At 40.8% G+C, this 16,232-nt stretch overlaps 1 protein-coding gene across 14 annotated transcripts in view; it reads left to right on the top strand.

The window, feature by feature from the left end:
* The window catches only part of Sgce (sarcoglycan, epsilon), a 70,842-nt gene that overhangs the window by 30,706 nt on the left and 23,904 nt on the right, over window positions 1–16,232 (top strand). For all 14 annotated transcript variants that reach the window (XM_039107995.2, XM_063286431.1, XM_039107994.2 and 11 more), the window contains 2 exons: window positions 2,656–2,728; window positions 6,303–6,501. In XM_039107995.2, the coding sequence (XP_038963923.1) occupies window positions 2,656–2,728; window positions 6,303–6,501 (272 nt within the window). The remainder of the gene's footprint in view (window positions 1–2,655; window positions 2,729–6,302; window positions 6,502–16,232) is intronic.

Genomic DNA, 16,232 nt, shown 5'->3' with positions numbered 1-16,232 from the left:
ATCAGTGAAATACATTGTAAGTGAATATGGTGGTTAACATAACCGCTGTGGGGATCAGTGCCAAATTATGAGTCCTGAGTGAGTATTGGTGTACCCTAAGCAGTCCCACTTCTAGGGAGATTCCCAAACAAGCAGCTTGCAAAAACTCACCTGAAGGCATGGATGGACATGCTCTGTGTACACTGTTCATAAAGCTGAACACTGGAAGTCCACAAAACAACAAACTCAAAAGGCTGTAGGCACAAACCAGGTGAATATATTGTGTGTTGTATTTATTTATGTGGTTAATATCGAGAGCAGAAACAAATGGAAGCTTTCCCAGCAACATGGGTAAATGTTTCCAACAAAATGATAGATGAGGAGACAGGGGGATGAGCCAGGAGACTGTATGTGGATGCACCATGTAGATGACCAGTTGTATAGTGTTCCAGAGCAACCAAACTAAGCAATGTCTTTTAAGTCTACATGTATATGTAATAAAAGTACTTTAAGTCAATGAGATTTTAAACACCAAGTTCACAATTTCAATGACTGGAGGCAGCCTAAAGTTAAGTCTGGCAAGCAGGCGAGTATGTCCAGGTGATTTCAACAACAATTAAGATGTTCTTATAAATCAGCATAGACAGGAAGTGCTAGTATCAAATAGTATGCGGAAAAAAATGAGTGACAGAAATTTAACGAAACCTTTTATAGACTACAAATGTATCTACATAGTATAATAATAAGCTTAGTGTTCTAATTTATTCTACTAATTTGGTCAAGTCTTATAGGTCTCAAGCTATATTTAATTATAGAAATTTATGATTTAACCCGCTAAGTAAGTATGTAGCTGAAATATTTAGGCTTTAAACATCGGAAGCTGATTAGGCATTATTTTAGAAACAGAAGGATCAGAAGGAAAGCAATCCCTCTCATGCACTGAAGCCCTTCACCTCTTTGCCGTAAGTAAAATTTGATTGAGGCCATTACAGTACTTAAATATCCTATTAGAAGTAAGAAAACACATGTATACTCTGATATAGCTTTAAAAATTAAACATTAGATATATATTCAGATAATAAAATTCTTCCTCTTAACATGAAATATCTTTCACTTCTCTCAGTATGCTGTGATAACAAAACAAAAAACAGCAACAAAACACACACACACACAGACAGAGACAGACAGACAGGCAAGCCAATTTACGAGAGTTTACAAAACTTACAATAATGAAATTTGTGACTAGGGAAGATTAGCCAAAAATATTGTTATTAATTTAAGATACCTATATTTTTCTGAGTCAAAAACTCACTGTAATAATACATTGGAGTAGACTAGCCATCTTTTCTTCCACTGAAAATATAGTTATAATTATTTGGGGGAGTAAGGCAAATTAATTAATTAGCATAAGATAATTAGGTATGTTAATAGGAGCAGGCTAAACTTTAATCATAAAAATTCCCAAGTATAACTTTTTTTTTTTAATTTTCCATTTGCTTTCTCAGAACAGTAACTCCTAATTATGTATGGTGGCTAATCTTAAGGTTAATATGAGCCTCACTGATCACATGTCTTCAAGGAAAGAGGTGGTGTGGCTCATGAAATCTTGACAAGTGGGAGAGAGAGACACTCCCTTAACTGTGGGTTGGTGTGCTGTTCAGAATAAATATTGCCAAGGGTTTGAAATTATTCATCCCCCTCATTCTGAGTCTTGCGGTTTGAACACCCAGCATTTCTAATGGTTGCAAACCATTTCTCTAGATGGTCCTATTGCTATGTCAACATCTTTGGTGCTTGTTCAGTGCACAGGGCTCTCGTAGTAGGTGGAACCAGGTTTCTTCTACTCTTCTGTTCGATGTCACCTACAGCTGTGCTCATGCCAGAAACCTATTGCTGGGACTCTTAAGCCTCTGACACAGTCGTTTGGTTTTTTTGAGGTACTATAGATGGGTCTGCACCACTTAATGCCTGTTCCAAAGTTAATCATGCTTTCCTTGAGATCTGAGGCCATGGGCTTTGCCTGGTCTGTGTTTGGTAGCGCTTTCTCAGTTGACTTGGGTATAAGCCCCTGACCCTGCAAACGTTTACTAACATTTTACTGTGTGGAAATGCTGATTGGTGGTTTGGAGCATGTGCCCTGAGCTTTATAGACTGTGATCCTTTCTCCTTTACTCGTGCTGAGATGTATTTATTTACATAATGAAGGGGCTTCTTAAATCTGTTGACTGGTTGTTGTACATTTTAGCACTAAATGCAGCATTGGTGTACTTGGTTTAAAGGATAGTTTTTGTGATGATTCTTCAATTTACCAGTACAACCATAGCATGTTTAGGGGTGTTTTGTTTTCTTTTAACCCTAGCACATCACCAGTAAGTCACTTCGTCCATCTACGGGTGACACGTCTACATTGCCCCCTGTGCCTAACAGCTTTCTATGAAAGAGGTTTTCTTTATTTAACCTTTTGTTTTGGCATGTTGAATAGATCTGGTTAATTCATTAATTTCCTATAATATTGCTAAAAGTCTTGGGTTCCTATTGCTCAGGAAACGAAATTTTCTAGGTATATCAACAAGTAAGAAAAACAGAAAGGACAATAATTTATTTTTATTTTGTCGTTAATGAGTTGCATCTTACTGAACATTTCATGCTTTAAACATGTCTTTCCTTCTCTGATAGATAACTGCCTACAACAGACGTACCTTTGAGACTGCAAGGCATAATTTGATAATCAATATAATGTCAGCAGAAGGTAAGTATGGAAAATACGTTTGTGATCGTTTCTTATGTACAAGAAGGGTTTCATTGTGCTTATGAACATACAGTAGGATCATGGTTTGTAAAGTATCACAAATTTAATTACTACATTGTAGTGAAATGTAGGAAAGATATCTAAGCCATCGGAGCTTTCTATAAAATGGTGTACTGTGGTGAAAACCAGGATAGTTCTTCACCAGATGTCCTGCTGACTTCTTTAAGCCTTGCTGTGCCAGTGGGTGAAGTAATACTAAGAGAGCTTCCCCTGAGTCTGGCCTAAAGCCTGAGAGTTAAGTCTAAGAACACAGGCATTTATTAGTTTTGTACTTAACTTTAGAGTAGTTGTAAGTACTGGTTTAGCTTCATCTGAAGATAAACTCTGATTTGGGGACTTGAGGTACACGATGGGCTAATTGACTAAATTTGCTTATTATGTCAATAAATGTCAAAGTCCATCAACAGCATAGAGGAACATGCCCACTCTAAATGATCTCTTGAAAATTTTGAAAGTCAGGGACACAGGAAATAGTCTTAAAAATTATGCTCTCAATATTTTGACCCCACTTTGGTGTAGAATAGGAAACCTTAGCAAGGCCACTAACTTGAGGGTCAGGGGAGGGGTTCCTGGGAAGAGAGCTGGGAGGGACTAGAGGGGGAAGGGAGGAAATTTTACCACCCCATATCCAAAACTCAAGATTGAAATTGTTTTTTGTTTTGTTTTATTGTTTTTTTCAAGACAGGATTTCTCTGGTGCTTGTAGACCAGGGTGCCCTCTGACTCTCAGAGATCACTTGTTGAGGCTTAAATTTTAAGACAGAGAAAATATTTTAGCTATCATTAGAAAATCATGGGGTAATAATCTTCCCTACACTTCTGCCAGTGAAGGCCTTGGCAGGAAGGGAAGATTACAAACCTATCTTTTCCCTTGAAAAAGAGCAAGTAAGAGTCTATTCTCCACCAAGACTTGCTGCTTCTGTTTATTGGCAGAAACAAACAGGCCACCAAAAGTTTTGTCAGAACCTACTATTTTGAAAATCCTGATAACTCAGTGAATCTGGGTTAAATGTTGCCCTTTGACCATATGAAAGAAAGCACTGTCTAGTAATTTGACAAGGTGTACCCGCAGGAGACTGCTTGAAGTGTTAAACCTCCTTCCATGGACCTTTCCTTAGGTGTTCTAACAGTACCAATCGTAGGCAGCTATGCCAGGTTAAGATGTAAAGTGATCTTGATACATGAGAGCAAGTGCAAAGGCTGGTTCTGCGGGCCCACCCCACATACTTGTTTTGGGCGGCCATGGGTTACAAAGTTCTCTCTAGTTTAAGTGTTCCTGTAGAGTTGGGAACTCTAAGTGAGCAGAGTCATTGGTCTTTTCCTGCCCATTTGTGGGTTCATGGTTGAAGCCACATGCTTAAAATGTGGTAGCTTTGGGCTCATGACCAAGTCCTTGTCAGATATGGCAGACTGGAAGAGATCCTGGTCTGCAGTTGGACCTTCCTCTCTTTCTAGCAGAGGCTATATATAGAAAGTGAATATCCTAGGTGTTATTGTCACACAGAGATCCATATTCATGTAGTCCTTGATGTAAGAATACTGCACAATTGGAGGGTCCCAAGCACTAGGGATCTGTTACCTGCACAAAGCAGTCCAAAGCTGTGTTCGTGAGGAAGCAGGAATTGTTTGGACTTAGGCAGATCTGTTCCACGTCTTTTCTACCTAGGGTTAAATGACCCCAAACAGTATGAAAACCACAGAACTAAAAAGGTCATGCATCTGTCCTTGTCAGTCTAGACAAGATTCATATGTGTTTGAGAATGAACATCTTTGAACATGGCCTTCACTCATGCTATTTGTCCCGGAAAAGGTTTAGAAAAAAAAGGAACAACAAAGTTGTAAATCAGAGTAGTCGTGCTCGGCCCAGCTCTTCGGCCAACTCTCTTCTACTCTGAGTGACCTAATGGGAAATTAGTCATCTAGCCTCACACAGCATGGTGCTCAAGGAGAGTACATAGAGTGAATCCCTAAATTGGGTTTAGCACCTCAGAGGCCTGCCACCAATCTGCTGGCCTACTGTTCTCTTGGCCTCTTTGATTTCCAAATATAGCAAGCATGGGATTTCCCCAGAGTTAGAAAGCTCCTGTGACTCATTCTGGAGAGACCTGGCAATAGTTCTTGGCCCAGTAGATAACAGGCAAGCTGCACAGCCTAGAGCCCCAGAGGGATCCGGTTGCAACCACAGGCCTTGTAGTAGATTTCAGAAACGGAATCTCTAAGTGTGGCTGACTGGAGAACCACAGAGTGGTTATATTCAGTGACAGCATTGAATATAAGATGGGTTGGGTGGGGTGGAGGCTTTCTGTGTTCTTATGGAAACCTGATTGTAAAAACATTTAGGGAAAAAATAATTACATACATGTCACATATCCAAAGCTATGGTTCCTATGATATATAAATATTTTTCATTTACCAGTGAGAAACTCTTGTTCTTCATGATTCATTTGTGTGACTATTTCTAGGCATGGGAAAGGTGTCACATCATTAAGGTACTGTAGTATGCAAAGAGGAAATGCGTTTGTATAAACTGTAAATTGATCTTCGAGAACGAGAATGGAGAGGCCATATCTTACAAGCCTACAGCCTGTGCATCGAATAAATTTACAAAACCTTGAACCAAATCAGTGCCTGCTGGAGGGGAGGAAAGGGTTTCTGTGGGTAGGGCCTCACAGAGCTGTGTCTTTAGCAGTGGCCACTGCCTGCTACTGGGCTCTGGAGAAAACTCTGCAGCCAGAGCTGGCTCCTCACCGAATCTCTGGTATCTAGTGTCCATTAATATCAAAGACGCTTCCAAGAAGGAAGGTCATCAAGATGGCAGGTGCTTATGTATTTTTATCTTCCGTTTGTGAAACAAGAGTAGATTAATTTACAAATTCATGAGTTTTGTTGAAGTAAATTAGAGGACCTACATAGTTATAATTAGTATTAGAGACATGAAATATATTTAGAGCTCAGAAGTATTCATGTAACCAACCTTTTCATGTTAAAATACGGGTTAATGTTTTAATATTTTATGCTTTTGCTGTATGTTTGTAGTCTGATAAGCATGTTATAGACATGGTTTCCTAGGGAAAAATTAGATGAAATAAATTCAAATTACTGTGTGTTTCTGTCTCTGAATATATATATATGTAGAGAGAGGGGGGAGGGAGAGAGGGAGAGAGAAAGGGGGGGCTCACACTATGCACCTCCAGCTGTCCTGGAACTCGCTGTGTAGACCAGGCACGTCCTCACAGAGCAGAGATCTTCCTGCCTCTGCCTCCTGAGTAGTAGGATTAGAGGTGTGTACTACTGTGCCCCATTCAGACATACTTTTTTAAGGACACATACTTTTTTAAGGACAATTCTGGGTCACCGCTTGTTTAACCCAAGCACCTGGAGCCATGTGGCTGGAGAACTGGTCTGTAGTGCTGTATCCTGTTGGGACTGTGAAAGCACTCAGCAAATCTCAGCGTTTTCTTTAAGAGAAGGACTGCTTCACTAACGATATGCGCATCTCTTTTCATCAACACTAGAATTCCCGTTGCCATATCAAGCAGAATTCTTCATCAAAAATATGAATGTGGAAGAAATGTTGGCCAGTGAGGTTCTTGGAGACTTTCTCGGGGCTGTAAAGAATGTGTGGCAGCCGGAACGCCTCAATGCTATCAACATCACATCGGCCCTAGACAGGGGCGGTAGGGTGCCACTTCCTATTAAAGACATGAAGGAGGGGTAAGACAGCCTTTATCTTGTTGCCTTAAATGTGGATTTTTAAGTATGGTGACTTAATCAAACTTATTATAGATGGAAGATAGCCTATTGCAATTTTTCTTTTTTTAATAAGAAATAGATATTATGGAGATATGAACTTATAAGCAAGTTTCCATATTGACAAAGAGATAGTATCAACGGTTCCTTCAATCACAGTACCAGGGTCTTGTGAATCTCATTGTAGATCAGAACTGATACCGTAAATTCTAGCACCAAGCCCTTTGTACCTTCAGAGACAAGCTGATTATTTAGGGCCATGCGTTTCAAAGGAAATCGATGCCCAGTTATCAGCTGGAGGACTCACCGCCTGCCAGCGCTTTATTCTAGGAAACTATTTCTTCGTCTTTCACATTCTTTCCACCATGTGTCCGTGGCTGGTGGCCGAAGTGCATTTGAAACCCATCCCTGTGACATGGGAGCCAAAAACTTGGCCTTGTCACTCACAAGCTGGGTGACATTGCACAGAGGCAGGACCCCTCTAGGCCTCAACTTCTTTTTCTGAACCATTGGAGCTGACATTCTACCTCAAACTCCTGCAAGTGGTTAAACGAGACAGTGCATTTGAAATGGATGTCAACCCTCAAGCTGTGCCGGAGTGTGACCTGTGTAAGTAAAAGCACTCCTGTTAGGTTAATTGAAAGTGCTGGTGTCAGTATCGCACCAAACTTCCATCTCTAATTTCTTATCTGTAGGTTGATGGAGAATTGCTTCTCACTCAATCCCGTGAAAGTGCAGCCTGTGGAATAAATCACTGTTTGCTCAACATATCCCCCTCCTAACTCTCCCTTCTCCCATAATCCTGGGAACACTTCTTTGCAGGTGATATCTAGAATTAACCGGGATAACTGGATTCGTAAGAATCAGATGTCAGGGCAGCTTAATGGAGAACTTGTTTGGAAATCACGGGAAGGAGCCCAAATACCCATAAATGAAAGTCTGAGAGGGTAGGCAGGAGAAGGGTGGAGGAAGGCAGTGGTCTGTGACGTCCAACTTAACATTTCAGAATTAAGTTTTATCTTGAATGGTATAGCAATGGATTTTGAAGTCAGCCAAGCACATGTAGGAGAGCTTTGAGGAAAGTCGCGGGCTTATCTCTTGTCTAAGTGCTGGTTGGCTTTCTATATGAAGCATAACTCTAGAGCTTAAATTTTCACTGTGAAGTTACAATGTGGAGCTCTTTCTCACCAAGTAAATTAAAAAGCATAACCATGGAACAGGGCCCCCTGAAAACATTCTCCCAATGTACACCCCCCTTTCCCTTAATACATCCCAAGATGATTGTTAAAACAACAACCAGAGAGCATTTGGAAGCAACAGTGGGAGCACAAGTACTGATCGCTGTGTCTTTTCTGGGCTAGCCCCTTCTCCAGTCAGTAGAGCACACCCAAACACCAACCCGAAGCAGAACTTTCCAACTATGCCCAGCCTGAGAATGACTGGTAAAGTATTATTTAAAATGCACATGAGAGATAGGTTTCTGGCCTTGGATACCCTCTAGAGATTTTGAGTATTTGAGCTGGGCCTGAGCATGTGACTCTAAATTAAGAACAGAATCTTGGCCCTCCAAGTCCTCTTTGAGAGTTCAGTCCTTAGCTAGCTGACTGCAACACCTGCTTGAAAGGAGTCTGCGCTGTCAGCTATTTGAGAGAGCCCTCCCCGTAGTGCTTATTTAGGCTCTTGTCTCAGATCCCTGCCCAACTTGAAATGCCTTCCACGAGCTTTAATTTAATGTTAAGCCTTAACCTTTGCAAAGTATGCATAGAAGTCTTTTAAAATAGTGTTTCTATAAATTGTACCTGATGCCAGCTCTGTTCCTCCGGTATCTCTATGCAAGTCCCAGGGAAATAAGGTCCTACTGGAGTTAGAATTGCAGGAGAAGAGTGTGGCCCTAGGAATGGTTTTGTTTATTTTCTGTAATTATATAAAGTGATAACCAGATATCTTTGTCCACATTACCTTATGACAAGTAAATCCCATATTTTTCTGAGTGTTATGGCTTTCTTTCTTTTTAATGATATATAGTGTATATATGTAATTCACTTAATACTCTTTTAAATGATGTATATTATGCATGTATAATGCACTTAATACATTTTTAAATGATATATAGCACGTATATATAATTCACTTAATATATTTTTGTTTTTGCATTTAAAAAAATCATGAGCTATAAATATACTCAAAATGAAATATAGAAAATATAAACAGGGAAGGACTGATTCAGCCAAGGAATTTCAGATATTGCTTTTCTATAATCTTATTTTAAAAAATAATGCGTATGATTCGATAATAGTAATTAAGAAACTAATGAATGTGTTCTCCTAATAATTAATATAAATCGTGCTCCAAGATTTAAAGGAAAAAAATAAATATCTTTATGAAAATATTTTGTTTTTGCTCATGGTAGCCACAGTCTACTAATGACATATTATTTTTCTGTGCTTGTATGTATAGTAACACAACCAACAGGTGGCTTCGAGTAGTTCATTGTAGAAGACTCTTTTATGTCCACCTACAGCCATTAAAGGGCAAGCCCACTGTGTAGCACCTTAGCTCCTCCTTCGTGATGAGCGTTTTCACATTTCCACAGAACTTGCTGACAGCTTTCAAACTTCTTCTAAGTCAAACAGAAAACAATGATAAAGATTTGCTTCAGAGTGAGTAAGCTTCTGCAAAGGAAAGCTGAGCCCTCCGAAAAGATTAATTTCCACTTGCCAAGCTCATAGCCCCAAGGCAACCGTGCATGGACTCGGTGTTGCTTTTGCTCCTGACATAAGAGCCAAGAGCTAAGGACTCATGGATGTATTTAGCCTGGGATAAAGCTGGTGGAAAGAAGAGCAGGGTCATATTTCATGCTAGTTTCATATTGTAACTGCCAGCCACGGCTGAGTGATGTGGTGTAAATGGCGACTACGAAGGGAATGATGGGGTGTGAGGATTAAAGACGGTGCTCGCTTTTCATAGGAGATTGTCAAACCTATTTCCTCTGGTGACCAAAGCGTGCAGATCTAGCCTCAATCAGTGGCAGAAAAGCTGTCCTCATTTATTCTCTGGACCATTTCATAAAATACTCTATCTAACTGGCTGAGGTTTGCCTATATCAAAAGCCTCAGTGAGCAGCTGAGAAAGAGAATATAAGTTGGTGCTGCCACATACTATGGTAATGGAAAGTCGTGATGCTGGGCCAAGGTGCTCAGCTCTGAAATTGTCCCCGTCTTTTCCCTTCTCTGTGCGTGCGTGCGTGCGTGCGTGCGTGCGTGCGTGCGTGCGTGCGTGAGTGTGCGCGCGCGCGCGTGCTGCAGACATAGCGCCAGGGTTTCCTGTGTCCCTGCTTCCCTAACTTTGTGATAGTTATACTAGAAGCTGCCAACAGCCGAACCATATTCTCTGGAGGTGGGGTGGACATTGTCCTGAAACAAAGAGATCCCTGGAGAAAATGGTTGACGGTAAGGTTGCTGTGTTGCTCATGTGGTGCTAAGTGAACCGAGGCTGAGTTTAGGAGTAGAGAGAGCTGTGCAGATTTCAGGTGACTCAGGCATCATGTGGGTCCTGGGCCATCTGAAATCCAACAGAGCATGCTTTCTCCTTGCTCCTTCCCTCCTTGCCTTGGTCTTCCTTTACTCTGTACCAGTTCTCACGGAATTCACAGCTAGCCTATTGTCAGGGTCTAAGGGCTAACCACAATTCTCCTTTCAGTAATAAGTAACAGCTGTTTTATTTTCTCTATGTTTAATTGATATGAGGAAATCCACCGCAAACTCAAAGCTCAGGATTAAATGGAATTATTAATCCCTTTTATGCCACTGATGTGTGTGTGTGTAATTTCTGGGCTTTTCTTAGTTATTTGGTCCTATATCTTATGAATAGTTTATAAATCTTTGATTTTATACCTTATTTTTAAATTAATTATAGTTGTTTACAGAAGGAAGAAGTCGGGTAACGGACAAGACAGGAGATGGTACTGCACCTCCTGGAATCTCATAATCTTCGGTGACATGTAGCATACACGGATATATATGCTCAAGTTGATTTGCATCTCTTCTGGGCATAAGATCACGAGTCAAATGTTTTCCATGAGTAGGACAATTGGGAAAACATATTCATTGTAATCACTGTCTTGCTGTGAGAAAAACAGTGTTGAATACAGTTTTGTTCCTGTTTGCTGATTCCTTACATCAAATGTTTAGATGCCTCAACAAATATCTCAAAGGAAAAATTTGTACACAAAGAGTTTTCTTGAGTATAGAGGAAGGAGCTCCTAGCATGTTGAAACACTGTACTTTAACGGCCTTGTAGAGTAGTGGTTTTCAACCTGTGGGTCGAGACCCCTTTGGCAGTCACACATCTGATATCCTGCATTTCAAATATTTGCATTACAGTTCATAACGGAAGCAACAAAATAATTTCAGGGTTGAGGATCACCACCACATGCAGAACAGTATTAAAGGGTTGCAGCAGTAGGAAGGTTGAGAACCACTGATCCAGAGACCTGCCATTGATAATATGTGCCCATCTCAACATTTTACGCACATTTGAAAGCATGCAGTTGGGTTCAAGATAACAGCTGCCTTCATTTTACTTGATGAGAGTTCTGTTTTAATTGTATGTTCAAAAGATATCTGAAAGAAAAATGTCATGAGAGACACAGCCCTTTTCATATACAGCATCGAGTTGATATTATTAGCCTGCTCACATACAAAATTTTCTATCAGGAAGAGTCAGTGTGTCCCAAGTTGCTTACATTACAACAGAAGCAGCCATTACACCTGTTGACCTTTGAGGCAGGCCCACTGTCGTCTACCGCTCTTCAGCATGACATTTGTGGTCTGTGTTTTTAACTGGTAAACGCTGTTCATGGTTCCATCTGCTCATCCAGTCACTCAGCAAGTAAGCTTCCAGGGGACAATGGCAGAGACTAGGTTTAAGGACAGTTATAAGACTCTTGCCTTGTACCCTACGTGGGGTCGGGTGTTGGTGACTCAAACTCAAGTGGTAGCAGTGACATGGGACCAAGTGACACTTGTGTTTGCAAGTTATTTCAGGGCAACTGTCAGCAACTGATGATGGATCGAGCTGGGAGAGGAGGAGGAGAGTTAAAGACGATGGTGCCGGAGTTCAAGGCTTGAGCATGTGGGGTTGCCAATCACTAGGGGAAGGAGGTGGAAGGCGCAACAGGTGGAGGTGGGGTGGGGTGGGGATGAGCTCAGTTCGGAACATATCAAGTTTGAGGAGTTCATGGCTCACCCTCGTAGGGATGAAAGTAACTTGGCACAGTGGTAACTGCCATAAAAATGTTTCCACTTCTAGGCAGCTCTTTATAGATGGCAACAGTAAGGAATATACACAGAGATAGGCTTTACGATCTTATTTATAACATCAAAAAATTAGAAGCAACTGCATGTCCAACTCGGAAAATAATTGCTGAATAAATCATGTGCACTTAAAAAATTATATTGCCATAAAACCGTAATTACAAAGAGTACAATGTGGAAAATGCTTATGACGCATTAAGTGGAGAAGCAGGGTACAAAATTAAATTTTAGAGATGATTGCAATTACGTTAAAACATATGCATTTGAAAAATATTCTGCAAGGTACATTGGGAAATGAAAATAGTTATCTTAGTAATATAAATGAATTCTGTTTTTATACTCCGAGTTTTCTATATTGCTTTTATAATTTAAGAGGAAAGCACATTTCAAAGTAAAAACTTCTTACGCTTATTTATATTAACTTTAGCTGAATTAAACTAAAAACTTACTAATTATAAATGCAAATCACTGTCATGTTTGAGCAGGAGGGCTCTTAGCAGTTATGGGAAACATTCATTTGTCTCTGCTTATGGAAATATTTTGCAGTTATCAAGAAAAAAATGTGAGGTGTTCGGCGGGCAGCTAATAAGGAGATGGAAATTGGTTTTGTGAAGCTGAAAAGCGGTGACTTTTACAAACAGAGTACATGGAGCACTTAGCTTACCCAGTGGTTTCCTACAGCTTCTTCTGTTCTGTTTATACTTTGATTTTTTTTTTTTTTTCTGGAGCTGGGGACTGAACCCAGGTCCTTGCGCTTGCTAGGCAAGCGCTCTACCACTGAGCTAAATCCCCAACCCCTATACTTTGATCTTTAACTTACTGAATTTTTTTGTTTGTTTGTTCTTTTTTTTTTCGGAGCTGGGGACCGAACCCAGGACCTTGCTCTTGCTAGGCAAGCGCTCTAGCACTGAGCTAAATCCCCAACCCCAACTTACTGCATTATTTACTCTTTATTTTCCCTAAGGTATATAGTTGCTGCTGTTTATGAAACTTGAGATCTGATGTATAAAAACAGAGAGATTTGTGCAGTGAGTTCTGGAACAGTTGTCACCTCAAATGTGGCTGGGACATCATGCTTACATTGACACAGTTTTGAATTTTTACATTACACTGGTCCTTCATTTCACCTTAAAATACAACAGCACCAAGCTGGGAGTGGTGGGGGGCTCACGTCTGTGATCTCGACATTGGGTGGCTGAGGCTAGAGGATTGCTGGCAGTGTGAGCCGCACGGTGAGTTTATAGCCAGTCCAGACTATAAGAATGGGATCCTGTCTCAAAACACTAAGCGAATACTATCTTTGTTAAAGTAGAATTCATCTAACACCCGTCTCAGCCATTCAGAACAGATGAGCATTTTAGCACCTCACCGTTGCACTCCCACCCCTGTCTACATCAGTAGTCACTACAGCGACCTAGCTCCTTGGCAAACTCTAGCTTACTGGGCTGTTCCCTCACCCCTATCTTTCTTCAGGAGTTCCACAGAAACGAAGTGGTACAGCATGTGGTTGCAGCGACTGGCTTTTTCATCATTTAACGAAATGGTTTCAAGTTGCAGCCATATTGTAGAAAAAGACACTTCATTTTGGTCTCAGTAGATTAGTGACTAATAACGACATTAGATGGCTGTGGTCTTTTGTTTATTCCTAAGTTGATAAGTGTGGATTATCTCTACTTTTTTACTATGGGAAACGCTACTGCTGTGCTCAGTAGCTATACATTTTGCGTAGAGAACTATTTTCATTTGTCTTTGTCCTATCCATGGGAATAGAAGTTCCAAGTCATCTGGTGACCCTGAAGGTAACCTCTTGAGGAACTGTTAAGCTGTCTTCCCAAAGCCTTGAGCTGTTTCACATTCCCAGCAGCAGACCAGGAGGGATTTGATTCTTCTACATTCTCCCCAGCACCAGTTCTTGGCTTCCTTTCTGATGACTGTCATCCTAGCAGGAATTAAGTGGTATCTCCTTGTGACCAAAGGAGATACACTTTCTATACACTTTTTGTGTGCAATGCAACAGAAAAATTCCTTGGCCGCTCTTTGGAGATATGCCTGTTCAGATCCTTGGTCATTCTTTAAACCCAGCTGTTTATCTTTTTACAATGTGAGAGTCCTTTCCATATTCTAGATACAGGTCACTTAACAGATGCGTGATTTGTAAATAACCCCTTTGCAACTTATCTTTAGTTTCTTGCTGTTGCTCCTGTTGCTCTGTGGAGCATGAAATGTTTTAATTTTGATAAAGCCCGACTAATCTAGTTTTTTTTTTCCCCCTGTCACTGCTGGAGCTTTTGATGTCAAAGCTAAAAAAAAAAAAAACAAAAAAAAAACCCATGGACTAACACAAGGCCACAAGGATTTATGCCTGTTTTTCTTCTTAGAGTTAACAGTTTGAACTCGTGCATTTAAGTCACAGTATGCGTTTTTAAATAAGCTGACTTTAGTGGAGTTCTAAAGAGAAAGATGCTGTGTATGCTGCTGTTCCCACACACTTACGGCTCCCCCAACTGACTTTATCATTGGCAGAGTGGACAGGACATCATCAGCCACAGCCCATTGCTTCCATGGGGGTCATAGGTTTGGACAGATGCACATGGCATATGCGCACTAGGGTGTATCAGACAGAGTGGTTTCCCTGCCCTAAGCATCATCCACATCCATCTCTTCATCTTGCCTTTGCCTCTGCCCCAGCAATCATCTCTTTACCCTCTCCCGACTGTGCTCTCTCTGGCAACGCCATATAGCTCGTACAGTTGGTATGATACTGCATGTGCCCTCTCTGTACTCTCTCACTTAGTTACATGCACTTCCGTTTCCTTTGCTCGATAGCCCCTTCCTTTGCATGTGTGTGCTGAGTAAGATTTTGCTTTCTGGATGTACCTCCGTTGCCCATTCACCCCCTGAAAGGCGCACAGATTATGCATAGCAGTTAGAGAGTCTGTATTCTGTCTTCCCAGACGTGTAAGTTTTATTCTGGCTTCTTTCGTTAAGATCTGGACCGTAGGGTAAAATACGCTTAACGCTGTAAGAGAGCCTCAAGCTGTCTTTAAATTGGCTGCAGCATAGTCTGTTACTGCAGTTAGTCACGAAAGTTCTGGCTGGGGCTTGTATTCCAGTGTTTATTCATTATGATCTCCCAGTGCTGCTTTAATCAGTTTACCCCTTAATCACATTCGATGCGGGACACCTTTTTTCATCTTTATTTGCTCTCCGTATCTTGGCTAGTTCTCTATTACGGTGTTTCTCCTTTAACAGGGTATGTCTTTAAAACATTATTCTTTGTTCCTTCCTTTATTCCTTCTTTAGAGACAGTCTCAAACTGGTCTTGAGCTCACTAGCTGGGAACAGCTTTGGGCGCCTGATCCTCTTGCTCCCACTTCCCGGATGCTGGGCTTACAGATGTCTGTTGCCAAGGCAGATTTATGAGGTGGTAGAGATGGGACCCAGTGCTTGGGAATGCCAGGCAAACACGCTACCAAGTGAGCTATCTCCCCCAGCCCTGGGACACTCTTAAATCGGCTTTCTTTTATTATTGGTTTATGTTTGATAACAGCTTTCTATGCTATAGAGGGTTTGCAAATATTTTCGCCCAGGCTCTGGAAAGTTTTCGTGACAGTTTGTTTAGTTTGGGGGAAAATTTAAATTCCTCCTCTTCCTCCTTTTTTTTTTTAAATCAATTTATCTCATGAATTACACCCTTAATACTTTGTTTTAGAAAACCCATTCTCTGCGTTTGTCATTCCTTCTGAGGTCACACTTGTGAGGAACGCAAGGACACATGTCTCAGTCGTAGATTTTAAAAAAAAAAAAAGTATACATTCATTTGTTCCAGCACCATCTGTTGAAAATATTAACTGACATTAGTATATTTGTCCCCGTGTCACCATGCTGACGTAGGGCGGTTCCTACACACACTCAGGCTGCTTTCATTGCTACAGCTTTGTCCTGAGTGGGATCGTTTCAGTCCTCTGGGTTGTGCTTCTGCCTCAGTGTGGGGTTTGGTATTCAGAGTCTCTTCCTGAGCCTAAGAACCAGTTTGTCAGGAGCCCCAGGACAGATCACCCGGCTTCCATTGGTATTTCCTTGAGATTATGGATGGATTTGGAAAAAGCTATCACTTTTACGATACTGAGTCTTCTCCCTGATAAAGACAACATTTCTCCCCTTTATAGTTTTGCTTTTCTCATATATAGTTTGAATGTATTTTAAAAACTTTATACTTAGTTCTTTTTTGTTACGTCTGCTGTCAATGGGATACTGCTTTTGTTTCAAGATTCATCTGTGCTGGTATGTAGGAAAATGGTTTTTAATACATGAACCTTTGTATTCTGTATACTTACTATAAAGTATCATTGGGTCTGAGGGACATTTTGTTCAGTATTT

The sequence above is a fragment of the Rattus norvegicus genome, chromosome 4 (assembly GCF_036323735.1).
Source record: "Rattus norvegicus strain BN/NHsdMcwi chromosome 4, GRCr8, whole genome shotgun sequence".
Taxonomy (NCBI): Eukaryota; Metazoa; Chordata; class Mammalia; order Rodentia; family Muridae; genus Rattus; species Rattus norvegicus.
Note: the sequence above shows the minus strand (reverse complement) of the source record. Positions and strands in the feature narration are given on the sequence as shown.